At 45.5% G+C, this 22,668-nt stretch overlaps 1 protein-coding gene across 4 annotated transcripts in view; it reads left to right on the top strand.

The window, feature by feature from the left end:
• Positions 1-22,668, top strand: part of HDAC4 (histone deacetylase 4) — a 233,623-nt gene that overhangs the window by 4,591 nt on the left and 206,364 nt on the right. For 2 of the 4 annotated variants that reach the window (XM_084522961.1, XM_084522963.1), the window contains exons 2-3: positions 17,498-17,592; positions 17,708-17,747. In XM_084522961.1, the coding sequence (XP_084379087.1) occupies positions 17,566-17,592; positions 17,708-17,747 (67 nt within the window). In that variant the 5' untranslated portion in view covers positions 17,498-17,565. Of the gene's footprint in view, positions 1-8,575; positions 8,667-8,756; positions 8,807-17,497; positions 17,593-17,707; positions 17,748-22,668 lie in introns of those variants that run through there. The other 2 variants (XM_084522962.1, XM_084522964.1) reach the window with 2 other exon arrangements.

Raw genomic sequence — 22,668 nt, 5'->3', positions numbered from 1 at the left:
GATGCGTGCTGTTGAACTGAGAAGCTGTAAGGATGGCTCTGGTCACTTAATTCGAGAGTATTTGGTGCTGGGTCCACCTCCCTTACAGATGACCTCTGCTTTCCAGTTACCCTTTCTGCCAGGTTCCCAAGGCCCAAGAGTACTGATCCTACGTAGAAATGAAAGGGACCTGGTTCTCCTCAGCTTGCTTGCTGATCTCAGAGGTCTAGGGAGAAAAAAAAAAAAAAAAAAAAAGGAAAACAAAACAAAACTGAAAATATGTGGTTTTGCCTCGAATTGTGTAAGCTGAGAAACAGCAGAAACAGTAAAGCTGTCTGCTTCAGTAATTAGAAATCTGGCAGTGTTGTTACCTAGTCACAGGGATAAATGGCCTTCTAAAAATTGAAGGAAAACCTAGACGTGGAGGAGAAAATGCATCGTAGCATGCTTGGTGTAGATTGTCTCCTACCATGGCGTTGGAGGCCTAGGATGGCCATTTGATAAGGCCATATGTAACAGGTGATTCACAAAGTGATGCCTGGCGTTGCCAGCACTGCTGGAGTAGCAAGCAGATTTTGGGCAGTTCTTCCCGGGAAAGACCTGGGCTGAGAGGAGGGGAAGAAGGAAATAGGCAGGGCTCTTCTGGCTGTCCTGGAGGAGCTGCCTTACAGAATTTGGAAGTCAAAGGGGCAAAAGTGGGTAAAGTCAGTGAGGGCAGAGAAGCAGGAAAGCACACAGAGGTTGCAAAAATGATGTAGAAAAGCGGAATGCTCGGAAGAAGGTTGTAAAAGCTCCTGGAAAAGCTTTGGTGGTGCTCCCTTTGCAAGGAAGCACAGCTTGGCCTGCATCTAAAAATTCAAGCTTTCTGCCTGGCGTTCATTACTGGGCACATCTTAACTTCATTCGTTTCCTTTGTGTCTTCCTGTTGACTGGTATCTTTGGAAATTTGGTTAGAAGCTGCTTCAGGCTGACCTCTGGGAGTGAGGGGGATCTGCGGTCAGGGGCACACGCAGCCCTCTGCCCGCCTCAAGGGCTCGAACCTTTGCTTCAAACACAAAAACTATTTAAAAAGCAAAAGGTTGCAGTCTGACAGTGGGGTCGTAGGGGTCGTAGGATGTGCCAGAGCGTTGCTGCAGCAGGATATGGTCCCTGAGGTGATGTCTGGAGAGCACTGGGCGAATATTTCAGCTCCGTGTGGCCGGTGAGACTACTGGGCTGGCGCGTGGAAGCCCTGCCGTGGGTACCTGGCTGTTGTGCGTGGCTTTGGTGGCTCCTCTTTGCTTCTGAGTTTGGCCTCCTGCAGGCCTCCCCTGCATCTGAACAAGCCGGTGGGCTGCTGGATAAAGCAGTGCCTTGTACAGGTGCTGTTCCACGTGGGCACGCAGGGTAAGTGAACACACGGGAGCTGAAAATCTCCGTTTGGGCACGCGCAGCCTGGCTGCGCGTTGTGTTAATTGATCCCTTTAAGCGCTTCACTCCTTCATCCTGGTAAACACTGACATCCGATTAGACGTAATTCCATTCCTCCTGCACGAGGAGCGAGGAACCTCGGTGTTTCACATGGAGGAAATAATTTACTTTATTAATTTATTTTCCCGAAGAAGCGGTGCTTTAATGAGACGCCTGTCACCGAGACTTAATTACCGCGAAATTCCGCGAGCATCACTATGCTGCGGCTGGTTTTGTGCAAAATCAAATTTCATTTGTCAAGCGCCACGAGATAGCATTAGCTTCCTGGTGGGATTTGCATTAAGTTAAATGTGAGAGCTGCTGCGGGCTGCTCCACGGCTCTGCTTTGTCCTCCGTCCCCCTGCCTCCGGGCGCCGGCGGGGAGGTGCAGCATCGCGGCTGCCTCCGTGCTGATACCTCGCAGCGCTTCGTGCTGAACAAGCAGTTCTTCAAATCTGCTGTTCAAGATTGAAGATAGATGAGCGCGTCGCTCCCTTCCCCTTTCCCCCGGTTTTATTTCCAAGCCTTCTTCCCGTTTTGAGTTTTCGTTTTACTTCAATAGAAGGCGCAGCCTGCAGCTTGCACGGGGTTATTTATAGTCGCTTAACGTACTTCCACTGGGTTGCATTGCACTAAAATAGCTTGCAGAATCACATTACATTTGCTCGGTAGAAAAATGCTCAAGTTAGTTCTGGTGTTGTGTTGACAAAACGTCCCGTTTTGTTCGCCGTGCTGCTAGAGAAGGTTCCAAAACGTAAGCCTGAAACAATGAATGACTTCTGTTGCGTGCTGCTCCCAGCAAGAATTCGCAAGGGGAGGGTTTTGCACAGCACTGGGAAAGTTGCGTGTTTTTTTACTCCCTTGGGTACCACAGTTTTTTAGGTTCTGTTGGCATTTGTTCCTGATTTTGGTGCAATCCTGAGTAAAGGTGGTTTTCAGGGTGGTCAAAAAACTGGGCTGCCTCCTTGCTGCAGGTTGATCCGAAAGGTAGACCTGTACGGCTTGCTCTTCTGCTCGAATAACGTTGCCTTGAGTGAGGAAGAGTTACAGAATTAACCCTTTGAAGATGCTGAGGACTCTGAAAGTGGAATAGCCTGTGGATTTTAGTGTTGAGAGCCTGGTGGATGGGGACATCAGCCTTCACATTACATGTCAAGACTTTTTCACAGAGGGAAGGCAGACCAGCTGTGCAGACCAATGGACCGGGGAGGTCCTAGGAGAACTTGGAGGTAAAACTGCCCTTTCTTGCAGGCTGCGTTGTGTTTTCGAGCAGTGCACAGGTGGAACTAGATCCTCCAAACCAAAGAAGAGTTGCTTTTCCAGCCGGCATGGAGGTCGCAAAGAGCTGCTGTGCCTCGTGCTCCGGCTGAGTCTGCAGAGGACTTGTCCACGTGGCGGTGTGAGCGAGGGAGCAGGACTCTGAAGCAGAGGTTGGACTGCTGCAGGAGGGCAGGATGAACGCCCTGCCAAGAAGCATGGCTTTTTGGGAAGAAATGGGTGAAATTTGGGAAGAAATGACAATTTCAACCCAAGAAATGTCTTCGTTGGGTTGTAAGCACAGCCCATTCTTGCCCCTCATGCAACACAGAAGGCCTGGTGGGCTGCTGCTGTTTTGTTCTGCCAGCCAACAGACAACACCCTGGCTTTCTGTAAGCTTCACCTCCTCTGTAAGCAGCGATGAGTGTCACGAGTGAGCTGAAACTCTGCAAATTTAGTGCTGCTGCTGCTCGCTGGCACCGCAGCATGGGAAGAAGCAGACCTTTGGTGGGTTCTTCCACTGGCTTGGAACAGGCCCTGGCTTCCGTGGGCTGCGTCTCAGTTTTTCCTCATCTTGATGTAAACGGATCTCATAAAATAAATTATTTTTCCAAGTCTCTTCTGTGATGAACTTCATCCCATCTCTCTTGGGCTCATTTTCTGTTTGAAGCTTACAGTAATGCTTTGGTTGGGAGGATTTTTTCCCTCCCTCCAGCTCGTAGGGGGATGTGGCTGGTGTGAATGGCTTTGGGGCAGCATTGGGCTGGTGCCCTGGGGGTGGTGGTGGGCTGGGAGCTGTGGTGATGCCCAGCAGTGGTTGTGGGTGGCAGCCCTCAGCTAGAACCAAATTTCCGAGGCTGTCCGAGTGAAGTGTCCTTCTGTTGGGTAGTGGTGGCATTAGAAATCGCAGCTGAGATGCGTTTGGCAGTGCGAGTGTGCTCCTTCTGGTCTTTGCTGTAAAACAAATAATAAAAAATAAAATGCTTGTCTATAAATAAACTGATGTATGGGGATGCTGAAAGCAGGGGAGCAAATGAGGAATTGGTGCTTGACTGAGGAGATGGCTATCTCTGAGTAGTGCTGACTGCAGCAGGAGTGAGGGCAGTGCTGTGCGAGGTGGTAGATCCACTGTAAGGGGAGAAGGAAGGAAACTGAGACCCTCAGATAGACATCGAACTCTCCTGTAAGTCTCCCAGCTGCCAGCCGGCTGCACCTCAAAGGTTGGGCCCCAAATGCCCATGTAGCAGTTGGGTGAGGGATGCTACACCGCAGACACAAAATCCTGTAGTGTAACAGCTAAACCAGGCTGTGTCCTCTGGGTCCTGTTTGAAACCAGAGTTAGGGCTGCACAGATAAAATAGGAAACACTGCATTCATGTTTAATTCGGTATTTACTTAATTTAAAAAGGCAGGAGAACCAGGCAACTCGAGACGCCGCTGTGTAACACTAGAAATGAGAGCATCTTCTTTGCATGGGCTTTCCCATCCCTCCTGCGAGAAGGATATCCAGTGGCACACCTGCAATTCCTTCATCTTCCCAAGTGCCAGCGTGAATGACATTCCCCGCATTCCTGCCTTAGCAAGCTGGAAACTGAGAGAAACCCTAACAAGCTCGGGACTGAGCTTTCCCATCCCTCTTTTGAGAATATTCCCAGAGGGGTATCCCCAGCCGAAAGAGCACGTCTTCCCCTCTGCCGTTTTTGCCTTGGTTTAAAAAAAAATAAAAATAAAATGTAACGTGTGCTTCTAGGTACTCCGAATATTAAAAAATAAAATCAGAATAACTCCTTAAGCATACAGGGTACCGATGGGCGTGCATCGCTCCTGTTGCGACACAAGGTGCTCTCTGTTCTAGACTGTAAATATTTATCTCTTGTCAAAGCGCAGCAGTTACTACTGGGAACTGATCTGGCATGCAAAAGAAGTTTTCCTTAAGGAATTTGTTTCCTTTGATTTACAGCGTTATCGTGTATTTAAACGCCAGGGCCTCAGTGTGTAGCTCTGAGGCTTGTTCTTACCACTGGCACCGAGAACCTGAATTATCGCAGCCTCTGAGTGCAGATAACCAGGTTCTGGGCATGTGTTGCAGCCAACCAAGACGTGTGGGTATGAAATTCAAGCAAACATAGGCAAAGGCACTGTCTTACTGCAGCTGCGGGAGGACTGCTGGATGCAAGGGGCGACCGAGTGCTTTCCTGGCAGGAGGAAATTTGCCTCCATTGATGACTTTTGGGGTGGCTGCGATGGAGAGTGTGTTAGGTGGTCTGGCACATTGCAATAGCTCGTCTCTTGTTAAAGGTTTACCTTTCTGTGATGCGTTGGGCCGTGTGTGGGAGACTTTTTTTGATCCAAAAAGGGCAAGATGTGTGTCTCAGGCTGCAGCCAAAGCCAGCTTTTGAGCTTGGTTCAGAGGTAGCAGGCAGATAAAATATAGCAGAAAAAAAAAAGCTTTCTTTGTCTGCAGTGTCTACATGTAAACATCTATCTATATATCTGCAAGGGTGTGTGTGTCTCTTCCCCTCACAACTTCAAGGACAGCAGATGGATGTCCCAGCATTGCCTTCCTGAAGCAGCTCTTCACGTCGGAGGTTATCTGCTAGCGAGTCACGTCGCCTTCGGTTCTAGCTCTGTAAGGTCAGTCTTCAGGGATGCACAGTCAATACAGCCTTTATTTTCCCCTCTCTCTGAAATCTTGTGTGAAATTTGCTGTTTTGGCTTCTGGGCAAGAAGCTCTTTCCCGGCTTGTGGAAGCGTTTGTAGCTGGTAATTGATGCGGCTTTGTCAGGGTGCTTCACAGCTCGGCGCTGAGTCTTTTCTATAGTGCTTCCAAATTAGAGTAGGAAAAGGTAAACGTTCGAAGTGATTCATACATGTTGTGATACTCAGAGCTGAGACTTTTTTTGAGCAGAAAACTTGGTTCCGTGTTTCCTTGAAAGAGAAGCAAACCCGTCTTGGTCAAAGCGAGCCGTGGTGCAGCTCGCTTCAATGCCGTATATTTTAGCAGACTCGAAGTCGTTTTCACACATTATTGGTTTCTTGCACTCTTGGTAGAAGTGGCTGCCTATTTGCATACTTAGTGGCTTGTCTGCATGCAGATATGTCAGCAGCCTCTGCTCCCGTTGGCTTGATCTTATCTTATCTCCCCGTTCCATTTCAGAAGGAAATTCTGACCGCCTCCTTCCCCCAGCACCAGCCTTGGCGCATGCTTCGCATGCAGAGCGACTCGAGGTAACAAAGAGGCGTGCTCGCCTTGCGCTGTCTCAGGTTGCTAGAATTTAAAACCTGGCACCAAAACAAAAATTTTCAGAGAATACTGAAATCCAAAGGAGTTGTTTGTCTCCTCTATCATGCCATAACTACCTTTGCATTTTCACAGGCTTCCTACAGAAGGGGGCTGAAGCACTAGCAGTGGTTGCTAACGTGCTGACCCTGAAGTTTGGGCCATGGTGTTTTAATAACTGAGAGCGAAGAGGGACAAAACTGGCTTTAAATTGCTTTGCTTGATTCCTGCCCTGTCTTACAGGGATGAAAATTGTGTTTGCCATTTGGCGTGTAAAGCCATAAACAGCAGTATAAATTTTAATCTACAGCACCTGAGGTGAAATAGGACAGATCACAGAAACTTAACAGAATGTGAAGCCTTGCGTATCTAAGCTAGGGATTTAAGCTTTCCTCCAGGATACAGAGCTGAAGTCTTTTTTTTCAAGTGGCAGCTGACAGTGTTTTAAAATCTACCTTTAAAAAAAAACACACCCAAAACATGGCAGATACTGTATCAGGCCTTGAAGTATGTCCCCGTTCTTGATGCTCTGCAATCCAGTTTTCTCATTTCAAGAAACAATTCTAATTTGTCTTGCTGTGTTCAAGTTGTGCAAGCAGATAAAAAGGGCTATATAAAATGTGGTCTAAATCATAAAATAAACAGTTCTTCCTCCAGCCTGAGTTAAATAACAATCCCAGTGTTAGAGATAACAGCTAGGAAAACTCCTGAAAGTTGGATGGCCTCTGCCGCTCTAAAGGTAACCTGCAAAGACTTCTTCAAAGAGTCTTGTCCTCTTTTTGCTTCAATGGCATTATAAAACTAATAATTTGGAAAAACAAACCCCAATCACCTGAAGCATGGCTCGTGTCAGTTCTTTCCTTGCTCGTGCCATGCTGTTTCTTGCTTGCCAATTGCGAGCTTGAAATTTTTGACCGAGGATTCAAGTTTTTTATGTTGGTCGTGACAATCTTAACCCTGTGCAATTCCAACACGCAAAGTAACGTTAGTGGGGGTTAATGTTCCCTTCTGGCCATGGTTTTGGTTTGAGAGCAGGGCTTGTAATGTGAAAGAGGAGCAAGTGGAAGAGCCTGGGACTTGGGTGCATGAGGGCATACGTTTGCTTTATCTTCCCATGGCCATTGCTACCCGTTGAGTGACCAGCAGGCTCGTACGGCTGGATGCTCGATGTCTCAGCAGCTTTGGCAGGTAAGCCAGGGATTGAACGGCATGCGCGGTGCTGCCCTGAGTTCCTAGAGGTAATCCAGTGTGCTTTGGGCACGACCCGAGAGGCAGCAGGACCACTGGGGAGCCAGCAGCGCTGCGTGGTGTTCAGTCCCGGCTTAACACACGTCAGGCTAAAAGCAGCATATTTTAGCAAAGGTATCTCTGGGTTTTTTCAACAGGAAAAGACTGCTAACTAATATGTTGCGTATTTAAAAATATACATATGTACAACAACAAAACCCTCACAGTTTAAGGTTCTTTTCATGGCAAAAATAGCTGTTGACTTGCGTTTCAGTACTGTCAGTTATCTGAATTTCAGCGTTTGACTGCCAGCTCTGTCATGCTCTTGCAGGTGTATGTCAGTATCACTTTTCTCCTCTTATCATCAGCATATGAAAAGGTTTTCCTAAGGAAAAAAAAAAAAAGGGCAATTTAAAGGCAAAGCTGTAGTTTTGTTCAATACAGTGTCCTTTTATGCTCATATGTAAAATTTGGGGGTGGGAGATGCTGTATTGGGATTGACAATATATTGATGATAAGCTCGGAGAGTGCTTAAACCATGTAACCAGGGCATGAAGAGGCTCAGCGGAGAGCAGAGTGAAGTGGTCCTTCCCAGAGAGTGCGGCTGGGTGAGGCTGGGCAGCAGCACAGGGAGCTTGTGGGGCTGGGATGGTTGTGGGGAGTAGGGGGCTGAGATCTGCAGGGGCAAGCCAGGCTCAGTTTGCTAAGTTTGCATCACAGTGCGTGAGTCTGGACCTATTTTAGTCTGTGTTGTTAGCATGGTGGCATGAGGTTTCTTCCTTGCCAGAAATACCTGGATATCTGCGCCGTAGCTTAAAATACACAAATGGTTGCAATATTTTTCATGCCGCTGTTCCGCAGCGAACAGCGGAAGGCTGAAATATGTCCACTTGAAAATGACGCAACTTGTTTGCGGAGACCTTGAGGCATGTTCCTTTCCAAGAGCGTGACAAAGGTCAGAACTTGAAAGCGTGGTGCCAGCAGGTGGGAACGTCTGCGTGGTTGGCATCGTGCGGCGCGAGCACCGGGAGCCTGAGAACGGGCATAACTCAGCTACTGGTTAAACTCAGCGCAGGTTAAAACTAGCCCTGCAGTGTAGGCACTTTTAAAGAAACGGATTGAAATGTTTTATCAGACAAAAGAATTGCACAAGTCCTGTGACAGAACTGCCGTAGTGTTCAGATTGCAAATAGCTTTCTCTTGGTAATCAGATAGCGCTCAATTAAAAAATAAAAAAAAAAAAATAGGCTAACCTTAAACAATGTTTGTTCTTCAAAAAAAAAAAAAAGTTGATATTCTTTTTCCAAGTTAATGAAGTAATTAGCAGTGATTGATGACACATGTACTCAGCTATTTTATGTTGGTAGACCAGATGGGTTAGGCACAGCTAGTGACCAGTAATTCTGAGTCCTTGTCAGAAGGAACAAGAAGTTCAGATGTGGGCAGTAACAGCTGAAGTACATGAATAGAAAAGGTAAATGTTTTTCTCCTTGCCTTCCCCTACCTATATATGAGGATTTGAAAAACAATCCTACGCAAAGAATTGTGCATTGTTTGTTTTCAGCACTTCAGAAAGCAGAGTGAAAACGCAGTTGGAAAGCTGAAGGTTTTCAGGTGACTCTCAAAACTAATCACTTAAAGGTGTTGGTAACCTTTCTTTTGGCTATACCATGTTACTTTGAAAAAGAAAGGGTGTTTGTGTGTGCAAGTGCATGGATAAGCAGGTGAAGAAACAGTTTGAACTTGGTTTGGACTTGATGCATTAAGCAAGTCTGCAGAAAAATGGTGGCTGGGTCCACAAACTTCTGTCATGTTCCAGTTTTCCGCCTTGCTCTCTGCTCTGCTAGCAGCATGTAGAGATGGGAATTGGGGAATTTCTTCTGTGCAACATGCACAGTGAAGATGGTATCAGCAGAACAGAGAGATGGGAGCACTGCTGAAATATTTTAGTGTGACTTCAGTACAGTGATACAGTGGTAAGCTTCGAAGTGTTGCTGGTACTAAAAGTTGCGTAAATTAGGGGGAATCTTCATATTGCTAAGTGTTGAGTTCAGATGCGTTGACAGGAAGCTTTAGCAGTTCTGGGGCTTGTGGTGAAAAGCTTCAGCTGGTGAAATGTGGTTGTCTGCTGGTCAAACAAACTTCGTGGCGCTGAGAGTGTTCTCCAGAAGACTCTGATTAGAAAGAATATCCCGGTTTTATCACTTTTCAGCCAAGTATTTCCAAAGAGTTCTGATTTTGCGCTTTTGAATTATTGTAGCTATTGAATTTTGTACTATTGAATTATTGCAGAGGGCTCTACAGAGGAGTCAAGAAATGAGACGGATGTTGTCCTTAACCTCACAGCATTCATTTGCTTGCTGCTAAGCACTACTTTGAACTATCTGATTTGAACTCTTTCAAAAGCAGAAGTACTAAGGAGAAACACGGAGCAAGGGAAGAAAAGGGCTTCAGAAATGGCCAAGACAGAGTAGATTTTTATAGGTAACTCTGCCCAATTTGTACCAATTCCTCCAAGGCTTCGGTAGCAGCTGGAACAGGCTCCCAAGGCAGACTTTTATCCTTTCTCCCTCCCACGCGGATCCATCTGTGAGACTGCTTGTTCTTGCTGCTCTTGCTGAGAAACTGGATCAAGCTCAGAAGCATCCTGCTCTTTCAGACCCTGTGCCAGAGTCTTGCTAGTCAGGGAGGGTTCTGTAATCCTGCGAGTTTACATATTCCCAGGTTTTACACATAGTCGGTTGTATTTCTCAAACTGCAGCTCTTCTATGACCTGTGTTTCTGCTTGAGTCAGAGGGGAAAAAAAAAATCGAAGCCGTTGCCCACTTTTAAATTGGAGCTCCCACAGGCCGAACATGACTCCTAAAGATGATCTTGTGTTCACAGACTTGGATCATGTATCAGAGGAATTTAGGTTCACTTGTCACGTACTTGATTATGGAACCATAGAATATCCTGAGTTGGACGGGACCCACAGGGAACATTGAGTCCAACTCCTGGCTCTGCACACAACCACCCCAAAATCAAACCATATGTCTGAGAGTGGTGTCCAAATGCTTCTTGGACTCTGGCAGATTTGGTGCCGTGACCACATCCCTGTCCCAGTGCCCGACCACCCTCTGGGTGCAGAACCTTTCCCTAACCCCCAGCCTGACCCTCCCCTGTCCCAGCTCCATGCCGTCCCCTCGGGTCCTGTCGCTGTCCCCAGAGAGCAGAGCTCAGCGCCTGCCCCTCCGCTCCCCTCGTGAGGGAGCTGCAGGCCGCCATGAGGCCTCCCCTCAGCCTGCTCTGTTCGGGGCTGAACAAACCAAGGGACCTCAGCCACTCCTCATACATCTTGCCCTCTAGACTCTTCCTCATCTTCATAGCTCTCCTTTGGACACTCTTTAATAGGTTTATGTCCTTTTCATACTGTGGTGCCCAAAACCACACAGTGCTCAAGGTGAAGCCACACCAGAGCAGAGCAGGACAATCCCTTCCCTTGACCTGGAGCAGTGCCTGGTGTGCCCCAGGGTATGGGTGGCCCTTTGGGCTGCCAGGGCACACTGTTTCCAAAAGCTTTTGTTGCCTCCACACCCTTGTTTTTTCACTTGTGTATGTATTTAAGGTACCTTGTGCAATGCTGCCTTTAGAGCAATACTTGCCAAGGCACCGAAATGGAGCAGGTGCCAGAAGATCCCCTTTTCAGCTCCTTGGTAGTATTGCTGTTGGTGTGAAGTTGTGGAGGTAGAAATAATGTTTATACTCCTGCATACTCCTAGCACTGAAAAACAAGAGCCACAAAAATTTGGGGAGGTTTCATGGTGTCCCCTAGAAGATCTAAGGGTTTTCTTTTTTAGACGTGAAGGAGGGACCTTCAGCTTTCAAAGCAGGTGTAATTGTTGGTCAAGGGTAGTGATCTGCAGAAGCGTAGATGTTGCCACAAGGGATTATGTGCAGAATATGCAAAAAGCACAGTCTTCTAAGTAGCCCTTGCTGTAAAACTTAGTGAGGAAAGGGTGTTTAACTGCAGGCTTCTGCTGGGGCCAAGCTTTAAGAGTGTTAGGTACACGTTAATTTAACTTTGAAATGGGTAAAGAGAGATCTTGACTTCTGAAATATCAGTGTCCCCTGTGTTCCTAGTTATAGGCTAGCACCTCAGCTTTAGATCATCTGGAGATCATCTGGTGCCACGGACGTTCTCATAAGCAAATGCATATGAAACTGTAGGAATTTTTAAAATTATTTTCAAGAAGTTCTGTTGCAAATAGCCTAATTATGCGTATATAGGTTTGCTGTCCTTGAGTTGCTGCAGTTTGGTTCAGTTTTAATAAGTAGCTCACGATCAGTGTTGTTTTCTCACTTGTGGCTGCTGTTCATGTTGTTTCCTTTTAGCACTGGGTGGTGATTTCGGTGCATGTACAGCGCTGCTTGTATTGCAAAGGCTTGCTTAACAAGCTGCTCTATAAAATAATAGCAGGAGTGCTCCAAAAGCAACTGCTAGGGACTGTCTAGAAATGCATTATAGCCTTCCTTGGAGGAACTGTGTAAATACAAAGTAGGTATCAGTTATTCTTGAAGCCTTAATGTACACATACTGTAATTTAACACTTAGGGCCAATGTAGTTAGAGATCGAATCCCTTTCTTAACGCTATGCCATACAAAACCTGTCACAAAGTTAAAATGTTTAGTGTGAGCATACAGGTAATAAATCCTCGCAGCGTGCACTTGAAAGTGGAAGTTTAAGGGAGAGGCGGAAACACAATATTTGTTCTACTCTAGGCTGTCATGTGAGAATAGCACTTGTAAGGGCTGGCATTGAAATGTCAGCACTTGCTAAACAAATGCAGTGTGTTTTAATTCCTTGAAGTACTGGGTAATGCTCTGTATTTCTTAGATGGTTAGTACACTCAGGTCACTGTGTTGAGCTTTTGAGCTGAAAAGTATGTGCCTCTAATTTTGCTACTGCAAGGTAAGGGCACAGAAACAAGAAGCTGAGCAAAGATGGGATGCCCTGCTGTCCAGTCTGGATCTGAACGGTGACATCTACGTTGCTATTATACCACTGCTGAGAAGCTGGATTTGAAATAGCTGCACAGGGTTGGGTTTTCTGTTTAGTTATTGGCCTAGCTGTAATGAAACCTTCAGGTTCTTAGACTGATGCTGCTTTTTCTTCTTCTTCCAAGTGGGTATCTGAGTGCCGTGCAGGTACTCAGGCAGGAACTTCTGCCAGTTCACTTGAGCATTTTAAACTTAATGCATGTGTGTGAACCTATTGTGTGGGAATTGATTTAGAATTCCATGTAGTATTTTAGTGCAGTATAGGAAGCTGTCAGGAGTAAACATTTTGCAAGATGGGACTCTGTCGTGTCAGCGTAGGGCAAAGCCCAGTTGAGCACGTGGATATTTTTGGATGAAGGAAGAGCGCATGCGTTGGTGACAGAACCAAATGTTTCCCACTTAAATTCTAGTGGAAAAATATGGAGTTTCCTTTCTAGCCTTTCCTTCGGGGAACCAGTCTAAGGCTGGTTTAGCCTGAAGGCTGCAGACTTCAGCAGCCCCTTTGCTGCTTGTTCTAGATACCTTTGCTAAAACTTTAACAAGTGAAGAATGGCTCTTACTGCGGGGCCAGCCTTGTAGCTGGTTACTGCCTGATAATTTGTCCATGTAAAGGCCACTGTGCAACTTGACTATTACCAGGAAATTTGTTGTTAACATGTGAAGCCAAAGTTCTTCATACGTTTCATTTAGTGACTGCATGTGTTGGTGGTGGGCCCTTGTCTTTGTGCTTGGCTGCCGTGATCTCCAGTAGCATCCCTGATGATGTACCTGGGGAGGCATTTTGGAAGAGGACAGCTCTCTGAAACACCCTCCTGTGAGCCAGAGACTCGTTTTGTGGGTTTCTTGGCCTTCTAACGAAGTATTTACTGTTTACACGTTTGCTTTTGGAGTGAATGACATCTTCTGCTTTCTCTAGCTGATGCTTTCCTTCTCCTGGGTGTCCATCTGAACTCTCTCCTAGAAAAAGAATGGGAAAACTTCCCTCTCTGAAAGAGGTGGGAAACAGTGATTGGTGATTTCTTTGTGTTAATTGTAGTTCTGCAGACTGTCTCTGTAATGTGTCTCAGCCATCTCTGTTCCAGGCTGAAGACTTATAATCTGCTTAGTGTACACAAGGAATTTGCAGCACGCTGCTGATCGTTTTTCTTACTCTTTTTTTTTTTTTTTGCTGCTCTTTGGGTTATCCTGTGTACTTGGAAACGGAGAGGGAAGTCTAGTTTTTCACCAAATATTTGTGATGTTGGAGGAACAGTAAACTTTTATTTGGCTAATACAGCAGCAAACTGGTGTCCTATTTTTAGTTCCTATTACTGTCAACTCTTCTAGTTGCTCTTCTGTCCGCAGCTGAGCATGAAGTGGATGGTGCGTTTTATAGTGCAGTCTGTTTATAAGAACTTCTTGCCCTTGCAGTATGTGTTTAGAGACAGAAACACAGTCTTCAGAGACTTAAAACTCTTTCAGAGGATGTCAGATGTTGTTGAAGATGTCTTCGGTGACAGCTCTGCTTTGGGTATCATTGAAACGGTGAGAAACCCAACACTTGGGGGACTGGACGATGCTTCTGTATCCTGGTCTCCTGAGACAGCTTCGGGAAAGCAGCGTGCTGCTGGAGAAGAGCTGAAGTGGTGTTGTCAAAGGGTTGCATGAGTCCTCAGGGCTACCGCCGCTATTTTTGTCATCATGCAAAGTGGTGGCTCTGGAGACGTGGTCCCTGGAGGGAAGAGTCAGCCTGGGAGACCGTTTCACGCTGCCTGTGCTCTAAATAGACGTAGTAAATCATTTTGTGGTCGTGGTAAATTATTACTACTCCGAGCAGCTATATGCATCCGCTCTTCCTTTTCTCCTCCTCCTTTCCATATAGATTTTACATCGGCAGTCTTTGAAAAACAACCCCAGAAAGGGAACGATCCTGGGACTGTTGCCAGAGGAGAGCTTTCATCGATGAGCTGTGCTGGAGGGGCTGCCTCGCACCAGCTCTCAGGGTTTGTGCAAAGCAGGCGCCTGCTGCAGCGTTGGGTTGTCCACGGTCTGTGTGTTGCGGGCCAGGGATCCAAGCAAGCTTCAAGCCGTGGTCGTCGTCATCTCGAGCAGAGCGTGTGGGATTGCACTGAAATCTGTTTGCCTGTTTATGCAGCAAGAAGTCTTAAAACCTTGGTAGATTTGGGGAAGAAAAAAAAATAAATCTCGTGTTTTGTGCCTCACATTGCATATATATAAGGACAGATGAATTAATGCCTTGTGGAAGGTGGGTGTTGCCATGGCTTTTGGAGACCGAGCCCTGCGGTGCTGGAGTGCTGCTGCGAGCTGCAGAAGTGCCAGCATGCAGGAGGCGTTCTCCTGGTGTTGCCTTCCTGAGCTTGTCCTCCTGCAAGGCCATGCCTTGCCCCAGGCTGTTAGCAGCTGGGGGCTCTGGAGGGCAGAGCAGCTTTTCCTGGACCTAGAAGCGAACTGGGGCACGATTTTAATTATTGGTTATCTCACATCGGTCGTCGTGACGGGCAGACACATCTGGGGAGGGCCGAGAAGAGGAAGGGGAGCGTCCATGCTGTCAAAGCACTCGTGTGGTGGATCATCAGGATTGCCGTGATTACCTTGATTTAAAATAAATAAATAAAAAGTGAGAGAAGCTTTCAGAAGCTACAGAATGTATGGAAATAGACTTGGAGAACTGTCAGATTACTCACGCTTCCCAGTTCTGTATCTTAATTGTCGTCTGCACGCCCAGTGGGGGGGAAAGCCTGCTTGGAAAGCGTGTGGAGGGGACACTGTAGGGCCGGGTGGTGGAGCGGGGCCTGGGGGGACTTTGGGGGCTTAGGGTCAGACCTGCTCATGCACGTGGAGAGGAAAAAGGTGAGGAATCACTGCTCAGGGTTAGGAGCCTGTATTTTTTTTGGAGAACTGTTGAGCGTTTGTGTGTTTAGAGCCATTGGCCTCCCTTGGCCATCTCACGCACCTGCATATAGGTGGTTTGTTGGCACGTGTGGCGGCCCAGGCTGCTGGCCAATTTGCTGCTGCTTTCTTTGCCTCATGAGAGTGTTTTTACACACATACCTGCCTTGACACACTCGATGCAAAGCCTGCCTGCCGCACTGCTGAGGGCGAAGCAAGCCCTGTGATGTGCTCCCTAGCAGGAGATCTTCCTGGAAAGCCATCCAGACCACAGCATCCCAGCTACAGTAGAGAACATTTTGCTTCTCCACACTTGAGAAAGGTCTCGTGAGGTAGTGGCAAAATGACAAGTTTACACCAGAACTGTCGGGAGTAGGGGCTTGAGAGCAACTCTTGGCTCTCAGAAAGAAATTTCTGGTTGGGCTGCATTAAGTTCAGCACAAGTGGCAGGCTGAAAATACGAGGTTAGTGGGGAAATAAGTTGGGAGCTGACTGCTGTGCCTGTCCTGGGAAGGTCTGTTATGCTTATAATTTATTCAGTCTTCGGGAAGAGATGTAGGATTTTTTTTAAAGGTAATAAAAAAAATGTATACCTGCACTAAACCTGAGCATGGCCATTTTGTTGTCTCTGTTCTCCCCAGGCGCTAGTAATCCCCAAACGTGCAGAAGTTTAATATTGTGGGTCTCTTTCATGCCTGACTGAGTTTAGATAGACCTCTGGGGGAAGAGCTGGGGATAGGTAAGGCAGTGGTGCTGCTAAATGGATTTGCAGCTGCTGTGTCGGTCGAGTTTCTTCAGAAAATAAATACATCTTCTCATTGTTCGTGCTCTCGCCTTCATTCTTGCGTCGTGTGAATGGGCAGATAAAAATCTATTAGCTCTCCTCTGAGTTCTTCCTTGTCTGCAGCTGCGATTGCTTGTGCCATAACATTACCTGCTAATTTTATTGGAAATGAATGATGTTAATATTTGCTAATGCCTGGTCTTAGCTGACCTGACTCTTCAACAGGATGTGCAAATTAATGGAACTGGAATATCTTGAACACTTGAGATGGCAGAGACCTGTAGGGATTAGAAATGACACTTAAGTAATTTTCTCTTAATTTAATGTGTAACATAAAAGAGCATCCCAGGTCCCTGAAAATGCGAGACAGGCGGGGAAACTTGGCGAGTAGCGATGCTGAAGCACTTGGGGTAGAGAGAAATGGCCATTTAGAGTGGTTTTTTTTTTTTTTTAATTGTGAGACAGAGAGGATGGCCTCTTTGTTAAGCAGAATATGCTTAGGCAAACCAGGGAAGCAGTGCCATAAATCAGGCCCCATGCAAGGCGGCTGTGCTGGTATTGAAGTCGTAGACCCGCTTTGGCTGCCTTATTGGAAAGCGACACAAATATCTAATGATAGCAGGGGGGGTAAAGTGGAGCGTGGTAAGAGCTCTTCCAAGAATAGATGGGACTGTGCGAAATGCGATGGCAAAGACAAACTGGGGACAGGTGCTCCTTGTGCAAGCAGCGCCTCGTACCCTACGTGTCCTCCGCCCAAGGTTAGGGAGCAATGGCAGCGAGGAGCTGCTCCTGAGGCTGGCTGTCATCTAACGCCTGGTCCTCAGGGCCAGGAGAGGTGGTCTCCTCGAAGAAGAAGAATAACCCTTTGCTTCACGTGGAGACAGCTGGTTTAATCCGTTTCAGTAGCTCTGGCTGATAGCACCTATTGCTGGCAGGTCTCTCCCCTTCTGCACGTTAAAACAAAGTGAGCTTTTGGATACCCTATGTGTAAAACTCGGCTTTTTAGAGTGCTTTTGCAGGCTTCTTTCCTGCTCTGATACACAGCTTAAAAATAATCAGGGGTGGTGGATTTTTCCTCAGCAGTATGATGTTGCTTCTTAATAAACTGCTGGAGGCTTGGCAGAGGGGGAGCGCGATGGATTGTGTGGGCTTTTTTCCTTCCTGCTCCAAGACCACTTCTTGGCACCGAGGGATTTTTCTTGAGACTTCTTTGGAGAGCAGATGCGTGAAGTACAGTTACCACTCATACATATGGCTCTTAAAATATGGAAGCTGTTGGACTGAAGTGGCTTCATATGGTACTGTTGGAGGATCAGAACGAACATGCGAGTTTGGGGGGTTTTGAAGGCTTGAATGTGTAGTTGAAAAGTTTTTTTCTGGTTTGTTTTTACAAGGTTAAATATTTGCATTTTTATGGTTATTTGAAATTGCACCCATAGCTCTGAAAATTACTCTTTCTGCAATGTTTGATGCCTAAAATGGTATCCTAGATTAATCTCCTCTTCTGGCAAAATGTACGCTCTATAGTGTGTAATTTAAAAGGTTGTAAATCTTAATTCTCTAATGCAGGCATCCTTTTCTTTTACTGCAGGTTCCCATCTTGAGAACGATTAGAAGATACTCTGCCACCCTATTGGATTATTTTGTATACAGCTCAGCATGTCACTGTGCCCTGGATTTTATAAGGTGGCCATGATTTAATCCCCACTTCCAATTTCTATGTATTGGTGAAGCATTGGAGCTCTTTAGAGCTGCTGTTACTTGTGTGGAAACTGACCTGTCTCCAATCCCTTCTCCAAAGGACTCGACGTTACTAGCAATGAGCTCCCAAAGCCATCCAGGTAAGGACAAAAACCCTTTGAATTCACTAACAACAGCAGAATACCACTGGACTTGGCAAGAAGTGTGCTTGCGTGGGACGAAAAGGCTTTTTGTTGTGTGAACAGGCTTTCTGCTGTGCCTAAAATGGTAATCCAGTCCCTCTCCCTGTGCTACTGTTTTCTTTAAAATCAAAACTTTGCACCAGGATGCAAAGTTGAACTGTTAGGAAAGTTGAATTGGTTATGAAGAAATCTTACTTATGTTTCTAATTGGTGCGTTACATAGTGCTGGAAGTTCTAGGTGTTTTCTGAGATGCTCACCTGATGCTTAACTTTGCTATATCTGCACTGATCAGCCTCATCTGTATGTACTGTTTGGAGGAATGGGCATGGTTCTTCTGTTGAGTCTTCACTAATATTTAAGAAGAAGTCTCTTTTGGCTTTTAAAGTACTTTCTATTAAGAAGGAAGAGTTTTGCTGGAGTTTTTGCTTTTAATTGATCTATATTAGTGTTGGCTGTGAGATTATCCCTAATGTGTTTGTAATTTAAGACACGTGATTCATCCCTACAAAACAGCACGTTTCTCTCTGTCACGAGGCCGTGTTGGTGCTCAGTCACCTCCTCCTTGCTTACAGTTTTGTTGAACGTGTATTTAGTGTTTCAGGTATCTGTGTGAGGCAGTCATTTGTGGGTTTGAGCATTGAAAGGTGAGTTTTTATAGCGTGCTGATGCTCCTGCTTTGGCCATTTCAGTTTATGGTTGCAAGTAATGACTGCTGGAAGTAACTAACTCAGTAATGATGAGGTCCACGAAATTATTTATCCGTGCTTTTGACAGGTTACTTTTGCGACTTCTGTTTAATTGGTTTTGGTTTAACAGTCAAACAAGACTGAAGTCCACATCTCCTTAGATTTAGGGCGTTGTGTATTTGTGGGGGACGGATTTTATGTGCTTCAGAATTATTTCTGGCAGTCTGTTAGTGGCTTCTGAGGCTGGGAGCAAGAAGCACTGCAGTAAATAGGGATGCTGGAGGTTACAGGCAGCAGTCTTGAAAACTTGACCCTTGCAATAAAAACTGAAATGAGTTTACAAGTCTCTGAAATGATCAGCCTTATCAAAAAAAAAGAGAAAAAATCTGTAATACAGCAGTCTCTTAGATTTTTGAGACTTGCTTGTGGTACAGTGGGGAGTTGGGAAACCAGGTACATGCCTATGAGTGATGTTCTGCCTGTAGGTATTCATCTGTGATGCATTTTCTGCAATGCAGGGTCTTTCAAGAGGTTGGTTCTTCAGTTTTGTGGATAGCTCTTACTTGAATGTGTTCCTCCCTCAAATATGAGAAACACTGGGGAGCTAGTGGCTTCTTCCCTCACAGTACTGGGATGGATTGAGCATGTGCTTATGTTAAAAAAAAAAAAAAACAGTAGACAAACCTAATTTAATAGAGCTCTATTTATAGAGCATCTCTCCAGGTATTCTAGAAAGGGAGATGTCATTCTGAGCTGGGCTGCTCTGTTGGTACAGGGGTAGTGGAAACCCATGGCTTGTCTTCTGTTTCTGTCTTGTTTTCCTTTAATTCAAATGCAGCTTTCTTGTTTGTCTTGCCACTTCTTTGGTGCTCCTTCTTTTGCCCAAATTCTCTACTGACGATGTACCAGGGAGCTATATAAGTGCTAATGCAAGAAAGCAAGAAGCTTCTCATGCAAGAAGAGTTCTTGCGGTGTTATAAATCTGTGTGAGTCTCCTGCTCAAACAGATGTTTGAGTGGCTCCTGCTGGGATTGATGGTCTAATTGATGCCCAGCTGGGTGGCTCTGGACATACATGTGTGCTCCTGAGCTGCTGCTCCTAAACCTGCTTGTCCCGGTGTCACAGAAGGGCTTTGGATGAGGTAGGGGTTGGCTCGATATGACTGGAAGCTGTGACTTCTGTATCAACATTGGGTAGAAGGCAGTAACCCTTGAATTAAGGTCTTGGGAGAGAAAGTCAAGGACCATCATCAACTGCGTCACTGGACATTGCTTAAAGGGTGAAAAACTTCCATAAAATTAAAAATAAAAAGCCAAGGAAGTGATTTTGTGGTGTGTTTACAGCACGTTGTGTTAGACGTGGGCTTTGTATGAAAATATTTACAAACAGTATTAATTTCTGCAAAGTTTCAGTTCTCATCAAACACTGTCTAGTAATTCTGTACCTGTGCCCTTCCTAGGCTCGGGGTTCTCATTTTGCTTCCATCTCCACGGTTCCCATTCTGCGGTGTTTCACGATGACTTTCCACCTCTGGCTCATGCTGTGGTATTCTTAATGCTGGCTTCTCTTTTGGAGTCAGTTTTATAACATTTGGTGGAAACAGTTTCCAAGCCTTGCCAAAGATGACATCTGGGCTTCTCATGTCAGTTACGATCGCTATTTTGATTATATGGCTACAGGTAATTATTGCTAATGATGTGCATTGTTTAAGGGAATGCTCTGGCTTAACTCGAGAGCCTATTAAACTTTGCTTCAGTGGGTACAAGCTTTCTTCTCTAATCTTCTCCAAACCTATCACTAATGGGATTTTTTAGGAACAGAGCCATAAAATTGGTGCAGTGTAGATGAATGGAAGTGCTTTTTTTCCTCACAGGAGAGCTTTGAAGAGTGAAGGAAAGTTGCGTGCTGAAGACTTCTCACTGAATGGGGTTAAAAATACAGAATTTGTAGTCTGAAGTAAATTACTTGCTTTTGTTCTCCCCCCCCCCCATCACTGCTATTTATTTTTTGCGGGGGGGAAGTCTTGTGTGCCCCTTGTTTGGGGCTGAAATCAGACCTGGGGTGGCAGGAGGAAGAGGAGGAGGCAGCGTAGACCTCGTCAAGACAAAGCGCCCCTTGGCTTTTGGCAGAGGAGTTGCTGCTTCTTCCCGTGCTGGAATAAAGCTAAAAATATAAAAAATAAATTGTGCTATAAAAGATGGAGTTGCTGCGAAGTATAATTAAGAAAATTAGGCTAATTAAGATAACATGTAGGATTATGACAAAGCTTGGTGGGGGCAGGGGCAAGCATGTTTAGTTTCACTTCTTAACCTGCAAGTGCTGCCCACAACTTGAACTTACCTCACATAACCCGTGGTGCTGATGCCACTCATCTTACCCAGGCTGACTTGCGTGTGTGTGTGGTTTTGTGTTTTTTTCTCCTATTGACCTTAAATGATTTCCTGATGACCCCCTCCCCCCCTCAATTTTCAGTGGCTTAAGTTTTGCTGTCATTTAGTTCTTTAATCAGTAAAGATTGTTCTACTGATACCAGTTATACATAAAGATCAGTTAAAAAAAAAAAACACACACAACAAAACACTTAAAGTTAATCACTCAACTGATTTGTATTTGTTTAAAGTTCACAGTCCTTTGTAAAAACTGAAAATCTCCATGTTCAATGAGGCATTTTGTTTATGAAATGTTATCTTACAGGAATTAGCCAGTCTGAATGCAAATGCTATATTCTTTCTTCAGAGCTACTCTTGCGGAGATGCAAATTTTATTTACATTTTGAAGTGCTGAATGTTTGATAATTAGGAATATTGAAATTTAAGAATGAGTTGCCTATCTAATATGGAAAAATCTGCAGCAGGATCATTAAAAGCAGGAGGAGAGACCTGAGAAGGCAGAAAGCTTCATGATCACACAACACGAGGCAAAACAAGTTAGCAAGTCATGTGCTGTGATTCGCTAGGCTGAGAAATACTTTTGTATGGCATTTTATCTGCCGAGTGTAAGGAGCCACCCTCCTTTCATATTCCATGGCTCAACGAGGCATGGAAAGCCATTTCATGCACTATACATAAGAGCTTTCCCTGTTAGTCTCTCAAACATTTTGCACCATTGAATAAATATTTGATGCGTTCTCTTTTTAAAGATTAAGAAGTTTCTGTGGAGATGCATTTCAAGCTGGCTTTAAATGACACTGACCTACTTTCTGGCAGTAATGAGTCTGTGTCTGTAAGTTATCTGGGGGCAAGAGCATTCTTTCAATAAACATAAGGGCTACAGGAGTAATTTCCAGTTCTCCTTTAGCACAGTTGATACTTGGTGGCTGCTGGCTGGAAGAGGATTTGGACGCAGCCTGTCCCTGCTTGCCCCTACTTGTCTGGTGCTCCATTACTACAATGGGATTATTCTAGACTGGGCACTCAGGCTCCTACCTACGAGTAAAACACAAGCAATAGCGAGTATAGGTAGAGTAGGCTTTGAGGTTGGTTGAGAAATAAGCTCAGCAACAAGATCTGCCAGTAAGAAATGTTGTGACCTCAGGACCTCACCTTGAAGATGCCACCACTTCGGACCTGACTGGTAACTTACTTTTTTCCCCGCATTTGTATGAGAGCCATTGGTCAGTCATAATCAAGGCTGGCATCCTGACTTCCCTCCTGATGCAGTACTTCTCAGCTTTTCCTCTCTAAATGCATTGTTGATAACATCCATGTTAAGAGAATCTTTCTGTTTTTGGGTTGAGTGTCCTAGGTTGCTTTTTAGGACTGGGCTGGTAACTATGGCTATCCTGTTGGTATTTTATTTGCCCAAGAAAAGGCTTTGGCAGCTATCTTAAACTACAGCATATGGAGAAGTTTCTTTAAGGACTGCATGCTATTTTGACAGTGACTGGAGGTAGGAGGTGTTCTGTAAAATCTCCTGTTACAGGAAAGTTGTCAACTCTGGAAGAAAATTTGAAAGGCATAGCAGTGGAAGATTAGACTTCTCATTATGCGAAAGAAGTGGCTGTTTCTTGATCCTTAGAATGTGTCTCTCCGGGCTTGGTTGTCATTCATGTGAAAAGCAGTGTGATTTATTGTTGTATAGGATGTGACTCGGAGAAACGTCCCCGTTTCACCAAACTGCAAAGCAGAAAGGCTCTGTTGATCATTTAGCTGCTGTGATGGCTGCTGTATGGTGGGAGCTCACAAACTGAGCT

Source organism: Aythya ferina (genome assembly GCF_964211825.1).
Source record: "Aythya ferina genome assembly, chromosome: 6".
Taxonomy (NCBI): domain Eukaryota; kingdom Metazoa; phylum Chordata; class Aves; order Anseriformes; family Anatidae; genus Aythya; species Aythya ferina.
This window is presented reverse-complemented; position numbering and strand designations above follow the sequence as displayed.